This window comes from Leptodactylus fuscus, chromosome 5 (assembly GCF_031893055.1).
Source record: "Leptodactylus fuscus isolate aLepFus1 chromosome 5, aLepFus1.hap2, whole genome shotgun sequence".
In the NCBI taxonomy this organism is placed as follows: domain Eukaryota; kingdom Metazoa; phylum Chordata; class Amphibia; order Anura; family Leptodactylidae; genus Leptodactylus; species Leptodactylus fuscus.
The window spans coordinates 17,244,893-17,266,543 of NC_134269.1; the positions used below are offsets into that span (position 1 = coordinate 17,244,893).

Consider the following 21,651-nt stretch of genomic DNA (forward strand, 5'->3'; position numbering starts at 1 on the left):
GTCTTCTCGTAATACCTCACATCTCATTAGTCCTGACTTACATCTCATTGGATTTCTTGTCCACTAGGACACAGTTCATTTACAACTTGATATTGTCTTGCAGCCTGAAGGTGTTTATAGCATAAGAAATATGACAGGAGTGACCCTGGATCCACAGGTCAATGGAGGTGAGTCCACGTCTCTAAATTAATGAACAGTCACTACATTCTGTATGTTGGCAAGAAGGCAGTAGATTGATACATGACTGTAGAATCAGACTACGCATAGGGTGTATGTGTTGTCTGTTACCATGGAGATTCATAGCTCGGCATCAGAGCTGCGTTCACAAGATGGCGTCATGTTTCTAATGAAGCTGCTTTATTTTATTAAGACGCACCGCAGCTCTGAAAATGGTTTGTTATAGTGTCCATACTCTGTAGTGTTAGATTATATTGTTAAAGGGATTCTACCATTAAAAACTTTTTTTTTTGTGGATAAGACGTCGGAATAGCCTTTAGAAAGGCTATTCGTCTCTTACCTTTAGATGTGATCTCTGCCGCGCCATTCCTTAGAAATACCAGTATGAAAATTAGTTCTCTCGCAGCAATGGGGGCAATCCCCAATGCTGGAAATGCGATGGGATGTCCCCACTGCTGCTCGAAAACAGGCTCCAGCGATTCCTCTATCTTCTGCTGGATCCTCCCCTTCTTTCCTCGTCTTTCTTTGGTGTCACCTCTGACGCCTGCGCAGTTGACTCTGCCAGTGAGACACTAGTAGAGCCGACTGTGCATGCCTGCGGCCACAGTTCCGACGCTGCAATTGCGCGCATGCGCAGTTGGCTCTACTAGTGTCTCATTGGCAGAGCCAACTGCGCAGGCGTCGGAGGTGACGCTGAAGAAAGACGAAGAAAGAAGGGGAGGATCCAGCGGAAGATAGAGGTGTCGCTGGAGCCTGTTTTCGAGCAGCAGTGGGGACGCCCCCATCGCATTTCCAGTGCTGGGGCCCGCCCCCATTACTGAAAGAGAACTAATTTGCATACCGGTAAAAAACGGTATTTCTAAGGAACGGCGCGGCGGAGATCACATCTAAAGGTAAGAGATGAATAGCCTTTCTAAAGGCTATTCCGATGTCTTATCTACAAAAAAGTTTTTAATGGTAGAATCCCTTTAAGACTAGAAGATGACTACAGTAGTTCCTAGGGAATACATCTATATATAACTGATAGCCTGATGACACAAGGAACTTTTATACTAAAGTCAAGTAAAACTCAAGACCGCTGCTTCTCTACCCTAGTAATATATCTGGGATATGATAGGTAAAGGTTCGATGTATTGTCCAGCCATGATGACATAACTAGTCATAGACTGATCTTGTGTTTCCTCCATTAGATGGTGTTCAGGTAGAGGTTTTGTCTCCACTGAATGACAATAACATTAAACCTGTGGCCGGCGTTGAAACAATTGTGAACATTAAAGGTAAAGAAAAAAGTTATCTATTGTACTATTGCATTGTGCCCAAGCTTTGCCTTCATACGTGACCATGATGCCCCACCCCAGTGCCTATATACTATAATGTATATTAGCCACGTGGATGTCTGTGAAACTCATAGCTGCTAATAATATTGGATGAAATTTGTACAAATGGGTTCGCTCATCTCTAGATCAGATGGGTGCAGGGGAGCTCGGCTTGTCTATGACAGTCGTGCTTCATGTGGCCTTCCTTAAACAAGGGTCAGTGCTGGAACTGATGCAAAACTGGATTTGTTGGAGTTGGGCAAGGATAGATCAAAGTAACATTAAACAGAGCAATGAATGGTAAAAGTAAACTAAAATTATAGCTGGTCTGTTCCATCTTTGTCTGGAGACTAAGCCAGGAAAATGGGACTTAGCCAAGGGGGCGGAGCTTGGTAATCTTTGTGTCCTACTGAAGACAGGACAGGGTGGTTAGCAGCTGCATGCAGATTTTCTTATCAATTTCTGTCCTGTGTTTTAGGTGGCTGGATGTAAAAAAAAATGCTGATTTTGGCGTTAAATTTTATTTCTTTTATGCCATTGATTGTGCAGGTGAAATAGTGTAACAATAATATAGGTCAGGTTGTTATGGGTGATATGAAATTTGTGAAGGTTTCTTATATTTATTGTTTAAAACATGAAAAAACATTTTAATGGGGGAAAATCTGGGTTGTTTGTTCTTTTTTTGATGTTTCATAAATCGATTCAGGAAATCCCGATGGCGCCCCGGTTGAGGACGCAGTCGATGGCACCAATTTCAGTCCTTTGATCATTGTTCCACGTGGTAATGGAGAAGAGAACATGATCACTATGGCTCCTAATGTTATTACAACCATTTACCTTGATGCCACCAACCAATGGGAGAAAATTGGTGTGACTCGAAGGACTGAAGCCCTCAATAACATCAAGAAGGGTAAGAAAAGATAAAACATGTTCGATTTCATAACCACATTTTTTTAAGAATAGTTTTTATTGTAATTATACCTTTTTGTGACCCCAGATTTAGTTTTTTGGGGGCGAAGGAAATGCAAAAAAAAAATAGATAAGCAAACATTTCAACATTTGGTTTGTTTCATAGTATTGTGAGGGCTCCTACACATCTATCTAACTCCTTTCTAGCAGAGATTTGGTTCTTTAAGTGGGTCAAAGACATAATATCTACAATTTGTACTTGACTCTAATGTGATTCTTATCTTTACAGGTTATACCCAGCAACTCGTCTACCGTAAGTCAGACAATTCCTATGCAGCTTCAAAAGACAGGTCATCCAGCACATGGTGAGCGCCATCTCTAGTGATATGGAGTAATTATATATACTCAAAAACAATACACTGGAAGAGACATCATCATAAATGATATCACTGAAGAAGAGGGTATATTTACCTGTACTAGGTTAAGCAATGGTTCACTGCAGGATGCAGACAGGCCCAAGTGGTATATAATGAACCCTGCACACGTGAAAATTACAGTCCATTACTATACAGAATGGCAGTATGAAGGCTTGACTGTTACTCCTTTCATTGTCTTAAGACTGCTGGGATCAGAATGTAAGATGTTGGGGTCCTATCAGATTTCTCCAGATAGCTGGAGTCCTTGTCGGCAAACTCTCAACAATGAAATATTTAGACTCTATCCTATATATGTTTCTTCTTAGAGACTTTTTAAGAATGTTACCATTTGTCACTATCTACAAGTCATGTACTGTATAGAGCAGGGTTCAGCAACCTCCGGCACTCCAGCTGCTGTGAGATTACAACTCCCAGCATGCTCCATTCACTTCCATGGGAGCTCCATGAACAACAGACAAAGTATGCATGCTAGGAGTTGTAGTTTTACAACAGCTGGAGTGCCGAAGGTTGCCTACCCCTGGTATAGAGTCGTCTCTTACATGCAAACATATCATCAATTGTATTGTCATTGATCAGCGATAGGTAAAGTAATTTCACTATGTCAGTAACATCCTCTCTCACTGACCAGGCTAACTACTTATGTAGCCAAAGTCTTTGCAATGGGTCAAGGACTGGTGGAAATTGACACCAATGTTTTGTGTGAATCCATTAAATGGTTAATACTGGAGAAACAGAACGCAGATGGAAGGTACAAAGAAGATGCTCCAGTTCTTCGTCAGGAGTTGGTGGTATGTATCAGCGGAGGGTCTCATTCACATTAGCTCTAGAGCTCTGGAATAAAAATGTTTAATGAGGTTGTCCGGGATATACAGATTTGATCAAGGTGACCAAGAAAGGTCCTCATGTGACGGCTGAGACCAATTAGTGGCGTCCTGTACCTGTCATGCCCTATTCCCTTCGTTAGACCACGTCGGCTGCTGATTGGCCTCATCGATCACGTGAGGCGAGGACTTCCACCCGAAGAAGACCCTGGGAGCAAAAAAAACCCTTACAGACATCCATATATTGAAATATAAAAAAAGTTACAGGTGTGAGAATATGGCCAAGGGGTTAAGCACATCAAATATTTGATGCGCTTAACCCCCTGGTGTTCGGCCGCTTACACGCATTCCTATGGCGGTGAGGCATTCGATTGAATACTACTCGCTCATCTCAAGTTACAACATGTAAACAATACGTTATTAGCTTCCCAAAAAGGTGTCATTGAAAAATAGAACGTATCCCATTTCCACTAAATACAAGTCCTGGACAGTAATATTGGCATAAAAAAAAAGAAAAATGTGGCTTTCTGAACTTTTTCAAAAAAGAAAGGGCAAACATTGCAGAGCCTTAAGGCTAAATCTAGCTGCATTCTTAGAGGGTTATATAGATGGCTAACCTGTACATGATGGATCAGTGTTTCCGTTCTCAGTGACAACGCCATACACATCAGCAAATGAACATCCGCAAGTGCGGAAAACGTTGCAAAATGGATCAGGCGCAAATCTGTTTGGATATATCTGTGGAGATGTGCAGTTATCTCAGATTTCAGGGGGCTTCATTTATTAATTCTATTCCATTTTTTCACCCAGGGCGGTATCAAAGGGTCTTCAGATGATGTTGCTCTTACAGCCTTTGTCCTCATTGCTATGCTGGAAAGTGAGAAGATCTGCTCTCCACATGTCAACGTGAGTGTCTTATCTTCATCTCTTGAAGGGAGTCTATCAGCAGGAAAATGGGTGTAAACCTAAGCCCAGTACCTTGTAGAGGTGATTCTCATGTTTCCAAATATGCCTGTGCTATCCAGCTTGGACTTGCATATAAATTGTTATATGCAAATGAAGGAAAAGTGCTTTGGGGACTTATATAGCTTTCCTGGGCTTCGATCTCCACTCTGGTTTTTCTCGCCTGCCCAATAAGAGGAGGCCAGTTTCACATGGAGGAGGCTGCTGAGGACCTGAGTAATAAATTCCTCCTCCCTGCCATCTTCATCATATAGAACCCTTCCTATTGTCTCAGATGACATCAGGCATGTGCAGGACAAGGCGTACAGCCAGGAATGATGCTGACACTGGAAGCTGATGGAGACGGTCAATGAAGCCCAAGCAGCACCCAAAGCAATGTTCCTTCATTTACATATCGTGACAATCTCTATTTCTAGGATTTCTTTTAATAATGTAATTGCAACCCAGTACATCCCTGTATTCATGCAAAATATGTATTTAATAACTTATTACAGAGCCTGAGGTTCAGCATCGAGAAGGCGACCAGTTTCCTACAGAGTCACTACCAAGGTCTTGTAAAACCGTATACCATCGCTATAACCTCCTACGCTCTTGCTATGGCTGGGGCAATAAACAATCCAGATAAGCTGCTTTCTGGAGCCACAGGTACTGAGCCTCTCTGGATACTGTCTATAGTCTATAGGTGATGCAATAAGATATAAATAATGTGTTACAGTAGGTCAAGGTTTAGAAAGCATAGATTTTAGGAACTAATGGTTAAGACATACGGAACAAGCCTTTAGCTGGATACTTATATAAAATGGGCTACCTATGTACAATGTTTACTTAAAGGGTTTGTTCATATTAGAAAGCCCATCTCATATACTATATTACTGAATTAGAGGGGGGTCCTCAGTTCCATAGTCTCATCTCTTGGCTAGGTTAAGTAGAGATTAGCTATACGGACAACCCTATACTCTCCTGAGTTGTATGATAGTCCAGATAGTACAAGTATCATCTACGTGACTTATACACAATCCACCATCAATGTTTTTCACAATTTACCTCACAATTTAAAAGGCAGAGATCATTGGAAGGAGCTGGGGGACAATTTCATGACTATTGAGGCCACATCTTACGCCCTTCTGGCTCTCTTGCGCTTGAAGCAGTATGATCTAACTGGACCGATAGTGAACTGGATCAATGAGCAAAAATATTATGGAGCAGTCTATGGTTCCACCCAAGTAAGTTAAAAATATTAAGTACTGAAATAATACACAACATCCTGTGTCTCCTCCATTCTTCCTTTGGCTCCTTTCCTGTCGCTATCCATAGGAAGAACATATATACGGCTGAGATCCTATCTACATTCTCTTCAGGTAGACATAGCGGCAGAGATGGTTACGTCCAGAGATGTAACTTGAAGTTCCTGAGCCCCTTTATCACTATCACGATCACTATCATTCGTGTTATGTATTACTGTATTACTGCACATTCATTTCCTATATATTCCTCAGTAATAGCTGTGTTTGTTTTCTGTAGGCCACATTTGTGATGTTTCAAGCTTTGGCTGAATACGAGATGGACAAGATATCTATGAATGATATAAATCTAGACGTGTCCCTCAGTTTCAAAGACAGTGAATATCCATTGAGTTTCCGTATTAATCAGGGCAATGCTATGCAGACATATGTGGCTCAGGTGAGTGTTATGGTGGTCACAATACTCTGCTGACATACGTGGCTCAGGTGAGTGTTGTGGTGGTCACAATACTCTGCTGACATACGTGGCTCAGGTGAGTGTTGTGGTGGTCATGGTGGTCACAATGCTATTTGGACATACGTGGCTCAGGTGAGTGTTGTGGTGGTCATGGTGGTCACAATACTCTGCTGACATACGTGGCTCAGGTGAGTGTTGTGGTGGTCATGGTGGTCACAATACTCTGCTGACATACATGGCTCAGGTGGGTGTTGTGGTGGTCCTGGTGGTCACACTACTCTGCTGACATACGTGGCTCAGGTGAGTGTTGTGGTGGTCATGGTGGTCACACTGCTCTGCTGACATACGTGGCTCAGGTGAGTGTTGTGGTGGTCATGGTGGTCACACTACTCTGCTGACATACGTGGCTCAGGTGAGTGTTGTGATGGTCATGGTGGTCACACTACTCTGCTGACATGAATGAAGAGTAAGTTTTGTGTCGACTTCGTAGACACTGTGATGTTGTTCTGTAGAAGGTATTGATGTGGATACAGACGATTCTTCATATATAAAGGAGAGTCAAATATCCCCCGCATCCTGGCTGTAGAATTTATTTCAATCAACTTTTTTTTTTTTTTTTTTTTTTTTTTTAAGGAGAAATACATAACTTTTCAACACAATTTCCCTCGATTTCAATACACTTTGTATGTTAATAAGCTTATGTATTCTTTCATTAAAATTATTTTAGGCTGAGTTGCGAACCACGAATCCACCACTGTCGTAACCTCTTCATCCTCGTAATCCCCTGTCACTCAATGTTGGACATGGACTTGCAGGATTCAAGTGGAATCTTAGATGTGGACCTAGCGTCTGCTAAAGGGGTTGTGCAGGACTCAAAAACATGGCCGCTTTGTTCTTCTCAGGAAGTGACATCATGTCTGTTGATCACTTGGCCATGCTGCAGCTCAGTCCCATTCATTTTAATAGGATAGAGATGTGGCACCGCCATGTGAACAATGGACATGATGTAACTTCCTAAGAAGAAGAAAGCAGCCATGTTTTTGAGTTCTGCACAACCCCTTTAAACCTTGTTACATCTATATCTAATATTATATAAGTTTTTTAACAAATGCCACAATAATGTCAGAATAAGCTTAGATTATGTTTGGTGTCTACAAACATCATCTTCTATGCAGAATAATACACATTGACCTCTATTTCACAGACCAATGTGAATGCAGACTTTGTTGTTAAAGCGGCGGGTAAAGGGAAAGTTACATTGACGGTAAGTTCAACATCATTATTAGACCTCAACTATTGACTCAATACAACACCAAAGAATCAATCTATATTACCAATATATATATATATATATATATATATATATATATATATCCAACAGGACAACATCCTTCTGTAAAATGGTTATTTCAAACTTTCCAAACTTGACCTTCTAAACGTCTTTTGGACAAATCCACAAAAGTATTGTACTGTGGGGAACATATTATACTATTTGGGGCCATTGTGGAGCATATTATACTGTTTGGGGCCATTGTGGAGCATATTATACTGTTTGGGGCCATTGTGGAGAGCATATTATACTGTTTGGGGCCATTGTGGAGCATATTATACTGTTTGGGGCCATTGTGGAGAGCATATTATACTGTTTGAGGCCATTGTGGAGCATATTATACTGTTTGGGACCACATATTATGTGGGGGCCATTGTAGAGCATTATACTGAGTGGGGCCATTGTGGAGCATATTACACTGTTTGGGGGCCACTATGGAGTATGTGTAGGGCCACTGTGGAGCATATTATACTGTTTGGGGCCATTGTGGAGCATATTCTACTGTTTGGGGCCATTGTGGAGCATATTCTACTGTTTGGGGAATTGTGGAGCATATTATACTGTTTGGGGAATTGTGGAGCATATTCTACTGTTTGGGGAATTGTGGAGCATATTATACTGTTTGGAACCACATATTATATGGGGGCCATTGTAGAGCATTATACTGAGTGGGGCCACTGTGGAGCATATTACACTGTTTTAGGGCCACTATGAAGTATGTGTGAGGCCACTGTGGAGCATATTATACTGTGCAGAAGCCACTTTGGAGTATAATGATGTAGGAGGGCTCTGGGGACCATATAATGTGTGGGCAACTTCACTATTTACATCATACTCCAACCATTTTATAACAGTCATGTGATATTATTTCAAGTTGTAATTACATTGTACAGTCACTATAAAAAAAGATCCTGTGTGATGTAAATAGTGAAGGGGTTACAGTGATTACAAAAGTATCCCAATACCTTCACAAAGATGACCAGCAGGGACCCTTGGTGTTGAACCTCGACTGATCTGTTAGATCTCATAGACTGTAAGGGCCCCACAGATCAGATGTTTCCCAGAACACACAACTCCCATTATTACTTAAATGCCAACCCCTGAACTGCTCACCCACAATATTTTTTGTTAACTTCATTTGTGGGTACTATAGTTTAATCCCTTTCAAGTATCTCAGATATCGCTGTATAAACGTCACTATCAAAAATACGCCGTAGGTAAATGGCCCATATAAATCTCGGGGCCCACAAGATTTTAGTTATGCCACTGCTCTTTCCCCTCGCCTATCCTTAGCATCTGGTCTTCTTTCCTAATGAGATTTGCTAGGCAAATGTCTAAACCGGGAAGGTGTGGCAAAGCTTTAGGCCCTTTCTTTATTTTCAAAATTTCTGTATTTTGCTTTTGGCTCCTCAGGGTGTATCGGTTTACTATGCTCCATTGATAGACAATGAAAATGAATGCAACAACTTCGATCTTTCAGTTACAGCTACAGAAGATGCAAATGGTAAGCATTTTTACAATAAACTTAATTTTTTGGTGATGTTTTTAATTTTTCACATTTTCTATATTTTAAAAATTTCTAAATATTTAGCGATTCCTACTTTACCACTAAGCCTAAAATAGTATGTGACTTCCTGTTTCTTGGAGATGGGCCATGGGTCATAGGCACAATGGTCTGGAGTAGAACCTATTGACTTCTACTTGGGAGTTTTCTAGGCATGTTCTGCGACCTCTGGCATTGCACAGAGGGGGCAGCGAATAAGACGTTCATCTATTGTGACCGGTGGATTCTGTGTCTTATCTCCATATACCTGAGATAGCTGAGGTCACCAGTGTGCTCATAAGTAATGTGAATCCTTTATTTTTTGCATTTTGCAGCTAGGACTTCAGAAGGTGTTTGGACAACAATATCGGTAGAGATTTGTACAAGGTAAGGAAAAGTCTCCCGTAAAACTTAAAATCCCAGTCATTAAAAGAAAGTTAGGGTGTGGTCTGGGAAGACAGATATGTCCCAGCCAGGTAGCTAAAGGGTGTATGGTAAAGACTCACACCAGGGAGGTCGGCTGACTAATCGAGGCCTGAAAATAGTCTGTGTGTGAAGACTAGCAGTGTGGCACCACACTGACAGAGCTGACCTGTCCAGACTGGACCTCCAAAGCAGGCACTGTGCCACCCGTTGCTGTTACCAAGGTGGGAGACTGGTAGCCAGTCTCCTGTATAGTCAGGGAAAAGTTTCCTTACGTTTCAGTTAGTATTCTCAGCCGAGAAGGAGTTTGTTTTTTTGTTTTTGTTTATCCTGTGGCTTTGCAAAAGCAGTATGTGCGCTACATGCGAATAAAGCCTGAACCTGTGTACAATCCAGTGTCTGTGTCCCTGTTTCCTGCACTGCTGCCAAGCATCTACCTGAGCGATTCCCCCCCCCACACTTTACAATACCTAACTTAAGAGATGTTTGACCCTAAATGTTTGCAGATTTGCTTAGTTTTGTTCTTACAATAATGTACTTTTCAAATATAAAATTCTATTTGTTAGGTAAAGAAGTGAAAGTTATTTGTATGTAAAATATTCTTGTTGCTATTTTGCTATTTTTTGTTGTTGTTTTTTGAGTCAAACTCAGGATTGGCTACGAAAGGAATAGGAAGTATAAAGAAAGTACGTACACCTCTCCCTTCTGCTGAGTCCACTCCTGGCTTTGGCTCATATTACCTTTCTAGAATGACACCAGTATACCTACATATCTGTTTTATCACATTGGCCAAAATTTAGCAATCGTTAGACAGTGTAACCTTAGACGGGAAGTCTCCATATAGACCAGATTTATCACAGTGACTGTTACTAGATACCAAATCTGGTGTATCTTTAGATACAACTTAGTTGACTTAGTTTCAGCCAGAATTTTACAGGTAAATTTTGGCCTAATTTCGGCACATTTTATTGCATTTAAGCTATAAGTCCCACCCATATGCCTAGCAAGAACAAAACGTTTATGCTCAAACTAGATGGCAATCTGTAAGCCATCTCCTAGATGTTGTTGTCATCTGTTCAATCTCTCTTCATAATCCTTCTATAGACATCTTAAAGACAATGATGCCACCATGTCTATCTTGGATATCTCTATGATGACTGGATTTATCCCCGATATTGAAAGTCTCAATAAGGTGAGATTCGTTAGTTAATATATTTCTTACATGACATTGTATTGTCTTTATGGATGAGATATAAGTCATGTTCTTCTTACTCACAGCTAAAGAGAGGACAGGACAAATATGTCTCCAAGTTTGAGATTAACAAAGAGCCAAAAGATAGAAATTCACTCCTCATCTACCTGGATAAGGTATGACATATCAGATAAAATACAAGGCGTCACCATCACAAATAGTCACCATAACAAAAAAAAAATTGTAAAAGACTTCATGCAACATCAAGGTCCAATTACTATTAAATGATACTGGTGTGATAGAAATCATTATCAAGTGCCTAAAAAACAGGCCCAGTAGACATCTTGGAATCTTCATGGATCAGGATGATACAATAAATCAAGATGGGTGAAAGCATTCTGCAGAAGCTAACCTGGATCCAACCAATTCACTAAAGTTATCAGTGTGAAAAATATTGGTATTCTATATCATTGATATCATCATTATTCTATATCAATGGTATCATCAGTATTCTACATCATCGGTATTCTATATCAATGGTATCATCAGTATTCTACGTCAATGGTATCATCTGTATTCTATATCAATGGTATCATCAGTATTCTATATCCATGGTATCATCAGTATTCTATATCAATGGTATTATCAGTATTCTATATCAATGGTATCATCAGTATTCTACGTCAATGGTATCATCTGTATTCTATATCAATGGTATCATCAGTATTCTATATCAATGGTATCATCAGTATTCTACATCATCGGTATTCTATATCAATGGTATCATCAGTATTCTACGTCAATGGTATCATCTGTATTCTATATCAATGGTATCATCAGTATTCTATATCAATGGTATCATCAGTATTCTACATCATCGGTATTCTATATCAATGGTATCATCAGTATTCTACGTCAATGGTATCATCTGTATTCTATATCAATGGTATTATCAGTATTCTATATCAATGGTATCATCAGTATTCTATATCAATGGTATCATCAGTATTCTATATCAATGGTATCATCAGTATTCTATATCAATGGTATTATCAGTATTGTATATCAATGGTATCATCGGTATTCTATATCAATGGTATCATCAGTATTCTATATCAATGGTATCATCAGTATTCTATATAAATGGTATCATCTGTATTCTATATCAATGGTATTATCAGTATTCTATATCAATGGTATTATCAGTATTCTATATAAATGGTATCATCTGTATTCTATATTAATGGTATCATCTGTATTCTATATCAATGGTATCATCTGTATTCTATATCAATGGTATTATCAGTATTCTATATCAATAGTATCATCTGTATTCTATATCAATGGTATTATCAGTATTCTATATAAATGGTATCATCTGTATTCTATATCAATGGTATCATCTGTATTCTATATCAATGGTATTATCAGTATTCTATATCAATGGTATCATCAGTATTCTATATCAATGGTATCATCTGTATTCTATATCATCGGTATGATCGGTATTCTATATCATGGGTATTCTACTTTATATCAATGGTATCATCAGTATTCTAGATCATCGGTATTCTATATCATGGGTATTCTACTGTATATCAATGGTATCATCAGTATTCTATATCAATGGTATTATCAGTATTCTATATCAATGGTATTATCAGTATTCTATATCAATGGTATTATCAGTATTCTATATCAATGGTATCATCTGTATTCTATATCAATGGTATTATCAGTATTCTATATCAATGGTATTATCAGTATTCTATATAAATGGTATCATCTGTATTCTATATCAATGGTATCATCTGTATTCTATATCAATGGTATCATCTGTATTCTATATCAATGGTATCATCTGTATTCTATATCAATGGTATCATCAGTATTCTATATCAATGGTATCATCTGTATTCTATATCAATGGTATCATCAGTATTCTATATCATCAGTATCATCAGTATTCTATATTAATGGTATCATCGGTATTCTATATCAATGGTATCATCTGTATTCTATATCAATGGTATCATCTGTATTCTATATTAATGGTATCATCTGTATTCTATATCAATGGTATCATATGTATTCTATATCAATGGTATTATCAGTATTCTATATCAATAGTATCATCTGTATTCTATATCAATGGTATTATCAGTATTCTATATAAATGGTATCATCTGTATTCTATATCAATGGTATCATCTGTATTCTATATCAATGGTATTATCAGTATTCTATATCAATGGTATCATCAGTATTCTATATCAATGGTATCATCTGTATTCTATATCATCGGTATGATCGGTATTCTATATCATGGGTATTCTACTTTATATCAATGGTATCATCAGTATTCTAGATCATCGGTATTCTATATCATCGGTATTCTACTGTATATCAATGGTATCATCAGTATTCTATATCAATGGTATTATCAGTATTCTATATCAATGGTATTATCAGTATTCTATATCAATGGTATTATCAGTATTCTATATCAATGGTATCATCTGTATTCTATATCAATGGTATCATCAGTATTCTATATCAATGGTATCATCTGTATTCTATATCAATGGTATTATCAGTATTCTATATCAATGGTATCATCTGTATTCTATATCAATGGTATCATCAGTATTCTATATCAATGGTATCATCTGTATTCTATATCAATGGTATCATCAGTATTCTATATCAATTGTATCATCAGTATTCTATATCATCAGTATCATCAGTATTCTATATCAATGGTATCATCGGTATTCTATATCAATGGTATCATCTGTATTCTATATCAATGGTATCATCTGTATTCTATATCAATGGTATTATCAGTATTCTATATCAATGGTATCATCTGTATTCTATATCAATGGTATTATCAGTATTCTATATCAATGGTATCATCTGTATTCTATATCAATGGTATCATCAGTATTCTATATCAATGGTATCATCTGTATTCTATATCAATGGTATCATCAGTATTCTATATCAATTGTATCATCAGTATTCTATATCATCAGTATCATCAGTATTCTATATCAATGGTATCATCGGTATTCTATATCAATGGTATCATCTGTATTCTATATCAATGGTATCATCAGTATTATATATCATCGGTATTCTACTGTATATCAATGGTATCATCTGTAATTTTATATCAATGGTATCATCAGTATTATATATCATCGGTATTCTACTGTATATCAATGGTATCATCGGTATTCTATATCAATAACACCAATTTAAAAAAAAAACACCTTTGTAATAAATGTATCTCATGATGAACTCAAAGACAACTGGATCTTTTCTGAGTGCCACATTGATCTTTTAATTTCTCTTACTTTGGACAGATCTTGCACAGACAAGAAGAATGCATCAAATTCAATGTCCACCAGATCTATAAAGTTGGTGTCATCCAACCTGCATCTGTCACTGTGTATGAGTATAACAGCCCTGGTAAGTAACAATGAGGATTGTTTTGAGAGACCAGATACAGATTAGATATTTATACATTCATATTTTACTTCCCATGACTGTGTAGAAAACCGCTGCACTAAGTTCTACCATATGGACAAGGACAGCAAGATGTTGGCCACGATATGTCAAGATGGTGTGTGCCGGTGTGCTGCAGGTAAGACATCAAACATCGTGTGTACTGAGTAAGTCATGGAATATCCTTGGTGCATAAAATAGATTTGTAGTTCATTGTAAACATAAATCACAAAATGGGAGAAATGCATCAATCCTTCTGCACCTATTTCCTGGGGTAAAGGGATGATATTGTGGAACACATTTGACGCAAGGCCCTTTTTTGTTGCAAACGTGCACCACAACTCCCGTTCTTCTCCCCTCTATCCACATTGTCATCTTCATTGTATCTCTCACTAGTTTTCTAGCCTAAGTGTAATTTTTAACAACTGTGACATGGCCACCAAGAATGGCCATCAGTAGGGACTGGGCGCTCATGTGTGGTCACTCTCTATTGACATGTATTGTAAAGAATGCCTAGTAACTTTATTATTGGTCTATCTGACCCATCTGTGATGGACGAGTCAATATATGGTCACTGATATAGTCACCGATTCAACTGTCTCGTTCTCCATAATGGAAGTGATGAGTGGTGGTGGTGGGACCAAGTTACTGAGAAATAAGCTCCATGAGATATTGTATAGCCTCCAGAGGTGGATGTCAGATAGTTCTAGTTCTTCCTGCCCCAGAATCTCATATCAGTAGATATCTAGAATACAAAGTACTGATCTTACAAGATAAAGACTGCAGATGGTAATACAGAAAGAATTCTGGAGTCCATGGAAGGATTATCTAATCTTCAGTATTGACCTCTAAAGCTTCTTATGGATTTTATCTTTTAGAGAATTGTTTCTTGAAGCAACATCTGGATGATGTCATTGATGCAGAGGGGCGATTTTTTAAGGCGTGCGCTACAAGAGTGGACTATGGTGAGGGCACATACTTACATCTCTACACAGTAGAGTCATACTGTACAGATTCAGCAGGTGTCAGGGTCGCATTTGACGGCCAGGAATGTTACATGGTGGGAAACAAGTGTCATGGAGGGGCTTGAGTGTGAGTGGGGTATTTTGGGAGTTCTTGAGAAGATATATCAATGAATAAGGTAAGAAGTGTGCATTGCTCAAACTTCTTGCCTTTAAAGGGAATGTTCAGGCTGAAGCTATTGATGGACTATCTTCAGGATGGCTGGACGGAGCCGTTACTGTCCTGACCGTCTGATACACAATACAGAACCAGAGACAGAAAGCTCCGTCCCCTGTATAGTGGCTGGGTGCCGTCACTGCAGTTTGATTCATTGAAGTCTTATATGTTACCTAAATATTGTTACTGAATAAAGCACAAAGCAAAGATGCATCCCTACTTACCTGCATCCTCCCCTCTGTCCCTGCGTTGAGCTAGCCACCATTCAATAATACTGCACCCCACTCAGTAACAATGCCCAACTGTGGCTCCATTCAATATTAATGCCACAATTGCACTGCTATCCAATAATAATTTCCTCTGCTAAGCACTGCCGCTCACAATGGCCACTCTGGTACTGCTATTCAGGCATAATTTCTCATTGCCACAATTTATTTAGCAATAATACCCCAAATACACTCCTACTCAAAAACATGAAATTCCAAACCCACTCACTCAATGTGCAACTTCTAAAAATACCCCTTGTGTGCCCTTACAAAAAAGGCCCTCTTGTGCGTCCCCATTTGCTAATACTACTTCCTCATGAGTCCCCCTTACTATTAATGCCCATCCTGTGCCCTCACTCACTAATGAGGATATTTCTTGAGCCCTCACTAACCCATGATTGCCCCTTATGAGCACTCACTAAAATGTCCTCTCATATGATCCAGTTTCTACTAATGCCCTCTTATATTCCCCATTAAAGGGATCCTATCATTAAAATGCTATTTTTTTCTGAATAACACGTAGGAATAGCCTTAGGACAGGTTATTCTTCTCCTACCTTTAGATGTCTTCTCCGCACCACCGTTCAGTAGAAATCCCGGATTTCTTTGGTATGCAAATGAGTTCTCTCACAGCACTGGGGGTGGTCCTCAGCGCTCAAACAGCACTGGTGGCGTCCCCAATGCTGCGAAAGAACTCTCCAGCGACGCCTCCATCTTCTTCTGGAACGGCCTCTCTCTGCGTCTTCTTACGGCACTGGGGTCAAACTTGTACATATTGTTTTCCATGCTGAGGTCACTGGTTCTTTCTTTGTAATGTATAAGGTGACCAGGTGACCCATCCAAACTTAGATTACTAATTCCATGTTATTTCTTGTGTTTCTAGTGTACAAGGCGCACCTGGAAGAACTACAGAAAAATGATAAGTATGATATCTACGTGATGAAGATAATTCTTGTCCTCAAGGCAGGTAAGTACAGAAGAAGAAAACAGTTATAATGGGAAATTTGGGGGATTTGCCACCGACAAATCATTATTTTACTTTGGGGTCTCTTCAAACTTCAAAGTATATCGGAAACCCAGGGAAGGTGCAGAAAAATAATAAACAATTATACTCACCTTCCTTCTAATCTCCTGGTGCCATCACAGCATTCGGTGCTCTTCGTAGTTGTCTTCAATCCTCATCCAGCCTCCTGGGTGATGCCATGACGCTTTGTGCAAGATGTTGGTGTGTCCACTGGGGAACTGCTTAGGCCTGTGATTGGGCTTCAGAGGTCATATTGGGACATGGTCATCATGGTACTTTGTCGCAAATGTCATAATGTCAGCGTGCCCCATATGAAGACTGACGTCCAATCACAAGCCACAGTTGTCCCTCCAGGCCGCTGACATCACCAGGAGGCTGAAAGAGGACTGAAGATGGAGACCCACATGCTAAGAGGAATCCCAGGAGTTTAGAGAAGGTGAATATAACTGTTTATTGTTTTTTGCACCTCTCCAGGGACTCTTTTTCTTATACTCTGTGGTTTGAACAATAATAACACTTCTGAACTTCACAAACACTTACTAAACTAATTTTGTGAGGTTCGCCCGTCTCTAATCTTTAGCATATTTGTGGTCCGACCTCTTGGATGACCCTATTGTGTTGATGTTTTATGTGCCATGTTTTGTCTCCTTATTAGGTAAAGACGAAAACACTTTAGACACACAGAAGAAGTTTCTTAGCCATATCAAGTGCCGCAAAACCTTAGATCTGGTAAAAGGGCGCGATTACCTGATCTGGGGACCAGAAGGTGAACTTTGGAATGAGCCATCTGGGTGAGTGTCTTGAGAAGTTCTCGTATTATAGTAATTACAGTAACTAGGGCGTGTTATAGTGTGAAGGTTGTAATCTTGTAATGTATGAAATACATTGTTAACCTTAAGAGCTAAATGATAGATGTGGTTGCTTATTCTTGAGGCTGGAGTTTGATGTCATATGATAAGATGGCGCCTGTATCCAGGATAAGACCCCATTGTGTGCAAGTAGCACATGCTTGGCTCGCTGCCAGAAGATATATGGAACTGCTACACCAATCAGGACTTACACTGTTCTTATCTCTTTTCCTTTGTCTGCTGCTATTTAAACCCTTGTTGTCTGAAATAAACTGCGTCAGTGCACATCCTCTCAACTGAAAGAGGAACTAATACCAACATTGTGAGTGGTGTCATTTCCTTATTGCTGGCACTCAGCCTTACTAATTAGGTCAATGACAGTTACCCAGGATTACATTTACATATTGTATGACAATTCTAATAGTCAGTGTAGCTCTCTTCTAAGAGTAGACCAACACCAGAGGCCTGATTCTTTACCTCGGATGACTATCTAATAGCAGTAACAATGAAAACCCCCTTTAGAACTCCTGCAGATCGGAGGTGGTCTAACCAATGAGACTGTCTATGGGAAATGGTCTATGTGTGGGTGGTAGGACCTGGACTGAGTTCGGCTGTGTAGTCGATTTTGATACATTGAACCTCCGGACGGCGCAATGGCTACAGAAATGAACTGAGGCCCCATAGCAAAATTCAGAATCCCCCCATCCAAAATAAAAAGTGGCAATGTTTGTAGAAATAATGGAGTACATTTATGAAGACTGGGGCATATGGGACAGATTTATGAAGTTTGTGCCTGCAGTTTGCAACTTGTCTATGTATTTCTTCAGCCTCCATTATTTCACAGTCTATTGAACTACTTAGACTTTATTTTAAGTAAAGGGTTAATGATGTCCTAATAGGGTGGGGGGCCTGTCTGACATACCTTGCCATAAATCTTAGGAAATAGAGCAGGGGAAGGATTTATTAATATTTGGAATACCATACTTCCAAAGAGATTGTAGTCATGTAAGGGGGCGTTCACACTACCGTCTGTGTCCGACAGATAGTGTCCGCTCCTAGTGTTCGCTCAAAATCTGGCACGGACATTAGGAGCGGACACTAGCTGTCGGACACAGATGGTAGTGTGAACGCCCCCTAAGAGGGATCATTGGGCCCCCTCCCTCCATGGGCAGGGGTGAACCTGCCTGTCTCGCCGCCCGAGGCAGACGACAGAAAGCCGCCCCACCCCCACCCCAGGGAGGAGGGGGCGGAGCGAAGGGGCGGAGCGAAGGGGGCGTGGTGGAGCGGCGTTAGCAGGCAGAGAGCAGACACGGAGAGGACCTGCTCTCTGCCTGAGCGTGAGGAGAGGCCGCTCGGTGACGCTAAACCAGTCCAGGACAGCTTGTCCTGGACTGGCTTAGGAGGAAAAATGCCGCCCTCCCCAGGGCCCTGGCATAGCAATTGTGTCCACGGGCCCCATAGCAATTGTGTATCCGGTCTCCATGATATGTACGTATTTCTGGATTTCTTATTTACATAATGTGTTATATTCTATATTTCCTCTTTTTTAGCTATACCTATATTATCGGGAAAGACACCTGGATCGAATGGTGGCCAAATGAGAGCGACTGTCAAAATCCAGAAAACAAGAAGCGGTGTGATGATTTATCTGATCTTTCTGACAGTCTACTTTTTACAGGATGTCTTACTTAAGAACATGGACCCCAAAATCTCCTCCATCTTTGCCCTCTTCTAGTTCTTAGTGTTAATATGATGTTCTCTACACCTAATAAAGCTTTTCCTTGCTATTCTCTCATGATCCACAAGCTCACCTAACCAAGTGTCTATTGTCTTCTTCTTTACTGCTCCGGCCTCAGACCCCTGGTCTCTTAAAGGGCCAATGCATGCTATTCACACCGACTTATAGCTGTCTCACAGAGAAGAGCACGGTCTCACTATTACCACCTATGGAAAGCACAGTCGCATCTTTTAAGCCGATTTCTTAGTCTTTAACCAGCCTGGAAACATGTCTAGGGATAGAATCCAAGCATTGGCACATCTATCATGTAGGTAGGCTGCCTTGGAAATTCTGGGTGATCAGGCTTCCCACCACAGATTCACTGCATTTTCATGTAGCCATGACCTCTATTGGGTTCAATAGTAATAACAATAACAATAGGGGATGGATAGACAAAAGAGGGGGACACCGAGCTGATCCTCGTGTAGTAAATCAGACTGAGAGTGATATATTATAGACAGACAATTGTCAGCTCACTTGACGGGGTTGTGAGGGTGTCACAACAACCCAAAGCACTATCAACATCTGATCCTGGGAAGGTAAACCAGATGGAGGGCAGCAGCTGATGGATGTCACAGGGACGTATCATGTAGCAATAGGAGAAGAACCAACCAACTGGATAGGTCAAGGACAGCACTCACCCAATAATTAGGAACCTTCTTTATTGACCAACACTCAAAGGGCTTGAAACTCAAGCCATCCCAGGCCAGTACATCTGCACTTGATAAAGGACCTATAGGTCCGAAACGCGTTGTGCCATTCCCTTTGAGTGTTGGTCAATAAAGAAGGTTCCTAATAATTGGGTGAGCACTGTCCTTGACCTATACGGGCGGTTGGTCCTTCTCCTGTTGTTACAATAGGGGATGGATATTATCCAGCGTACTGTCAACTTTCCCGGTATGTGCCCTGGTGGTGTAAATACCGGCACTGTTAGTTTCGGCACAATATCTCCCCACTGTCAGAAGGGTGTTTCCCCATAGCTAAGCGTTATCGCCGGGCTGTAAGGAATGCCCCCCTGACAGTACCCTAACATAGCCTTGTCAGAGGGGGTGCTCTTTACCAACCAGCGATGGCGCTCAACTATAAGGAATGCTCTTCTAACAGAGGGGAGATATCGAAACTAACAGCTCCGATATTCCACCACCGGGGCACATACTGGGAAAGCCGACAGTGCGCTAAATTCAGCTGTTGGCTTTCTAGCGGTATATAAAACTTTCATTAGGGGTTATCTTTTGGTCACCTAGTATACATAGAAACGAGTGATTATGAAGATAATCTTGTTTCCCTTAGTCCTAACAGCGGCACAATGTGGGGTATTTCTGCCCCTGTGTGCTGGTAGGACAGGCGGATATTTAATTAGCCAATCAAATGCGTGGCAGGCCCTATAAGAGGGCACAAGAACCTCCCCTCTGCGTGTAAATACAAAAGTACCTCCATTACATTTATATACAGTTTTATACATAAGATATGATTCCCAGGGTGGGAAATCTTGTGCCGCTGTTAGGACTAAGGGAAACAAGATTATCTTCATAATCACTCGTTCCCTGTCGTCCTCAACAGCGGCACAATGTGGGGATATAGCAAGCAGGTCCCCAAGATGGGTGGGACAAACCCATGACCGAACTTAAACTGGTCTGGGCAAAGGCAGTGGAATCTGCCACTTGGTCCTTCAGGCGGTAATGCCGAATGAAGGTGGATTCAGATGCCCAAGAGGCAGCTGCATATATTTGGTCCACAGACAAAGCACTTCTTTCTGCCCGTGAAGTGGACACTGCCCTGGTTGAATGGGCATGAAGGAAAGATGGAGCCGACAGCCCTTGGGCGGTATAGGCGACTCTAATAGTCTCGGTAACCCACCGTGATATTGTAGCTTTGGCGGCTTTGGCGCCCTTGTTTTTCCCCGTGTAGCTGACCAACAGGTTTTCAGTCCACCTAAAGGGGCGAGTGCGCTGCAAGTAGATCTGCAGGCATCTAACCACATCCAGCTTGTGCCATCTTTCTTCTTCAGCAGAAGAAGGGAACGGAAAAAAATACTGGAAGGGAAATCAGTTGGTTCCTGTTTACAGCAGATGGCACCTTGGGACGAAACCCAGGGAGGAACCTAAGCTGTACATGGTCAGAGAAAAAGGTGGTATATGGCTCCTCAGCGGACAAAGCTTGTAGTTCACTAACGCGTTTGGCAGGTGTGACTGCCAATAGCAGCGCCATTTTGCCGGTTAGCGACTTGAGGGAGACC

At 40.5% G+C, this 21,651-nt stretch overlaps 1 protein-coding gene across 1 annotated transcript in view; it reads left to right on the forward strand.

The window, feature by feature from the left end:
- Positions 1-19,330, forward strand: part of LOC142204438 (A.superbus venom factor 1-like) — a 37,755-nt gene extending 18,425 nt beyond the window's left edge. The window contains exons 23-42 of the mRNA XM_075275749.1: positions 104-167; positions 1,368-1,454; positions 2,200-2,403; positions 2,692-2,767; positions 3,468-3,627; positions 4,471-4,566; positions 5,118-5,268; positions 5,683-5,846; positions 6,145-6,303; positions 7,526-7,585; positions 9,065-9,155; positions 9,530-9,581; positions 10,722-10,809; positions 10,896-10,985; positions 14,181-14,286; positions 14,372-14,461; positions 15,201-15,287; positions 16,650-16,733; positions 17,446-17,581; positions 19,189-19,330. Of these exons, the coding sequence (XP_075131850.1) occupies positions 104-167; positions 1,368-1,454; positions 2,200-2,403; positions 2,692-2,767; positions 3,468-3,627; positions 4,471-4,566; positions 5,118-5,268; positions 5,683-5,846; positions 6,145-6,303; positions 7,526-7,585; positions 9,065-9,155; positions 9,530-9,581; positions 10,722-10,809; positions 10,896-10,985; positions 14,181-14,286; positions 14,372-14,461; positions 15,201-15,287; positions 16,650-16,733; positions 17,446-17,581; positions 19,189-19,330 (2,187 nt within the window). The remainder of the gene's footprint in view (positions 1-103; positions 168-1,367; positions 1,455-2,199; positions 2,404-2,691; positions 2,768-3,467; positions 3,628-4,470; positions 4,567-5,117; positions 5,269-5,682; positions 5,847-6,144; positions 6,304-7,525; positions 7,586-9,064; positions 9,156-9,529; positions 9,582-10,721; positions 10,810-10,895; positions 10,986-14,180; positions 14,287-14,371; positions 14,462-15,200; positions 15,288-16,649; positions 16,734-17,445; positions 17,582-19,188) is intronic.
- The last annotated feature ends 2,321 nt before the right edge of the window (positions 19,331-21,651 follow it).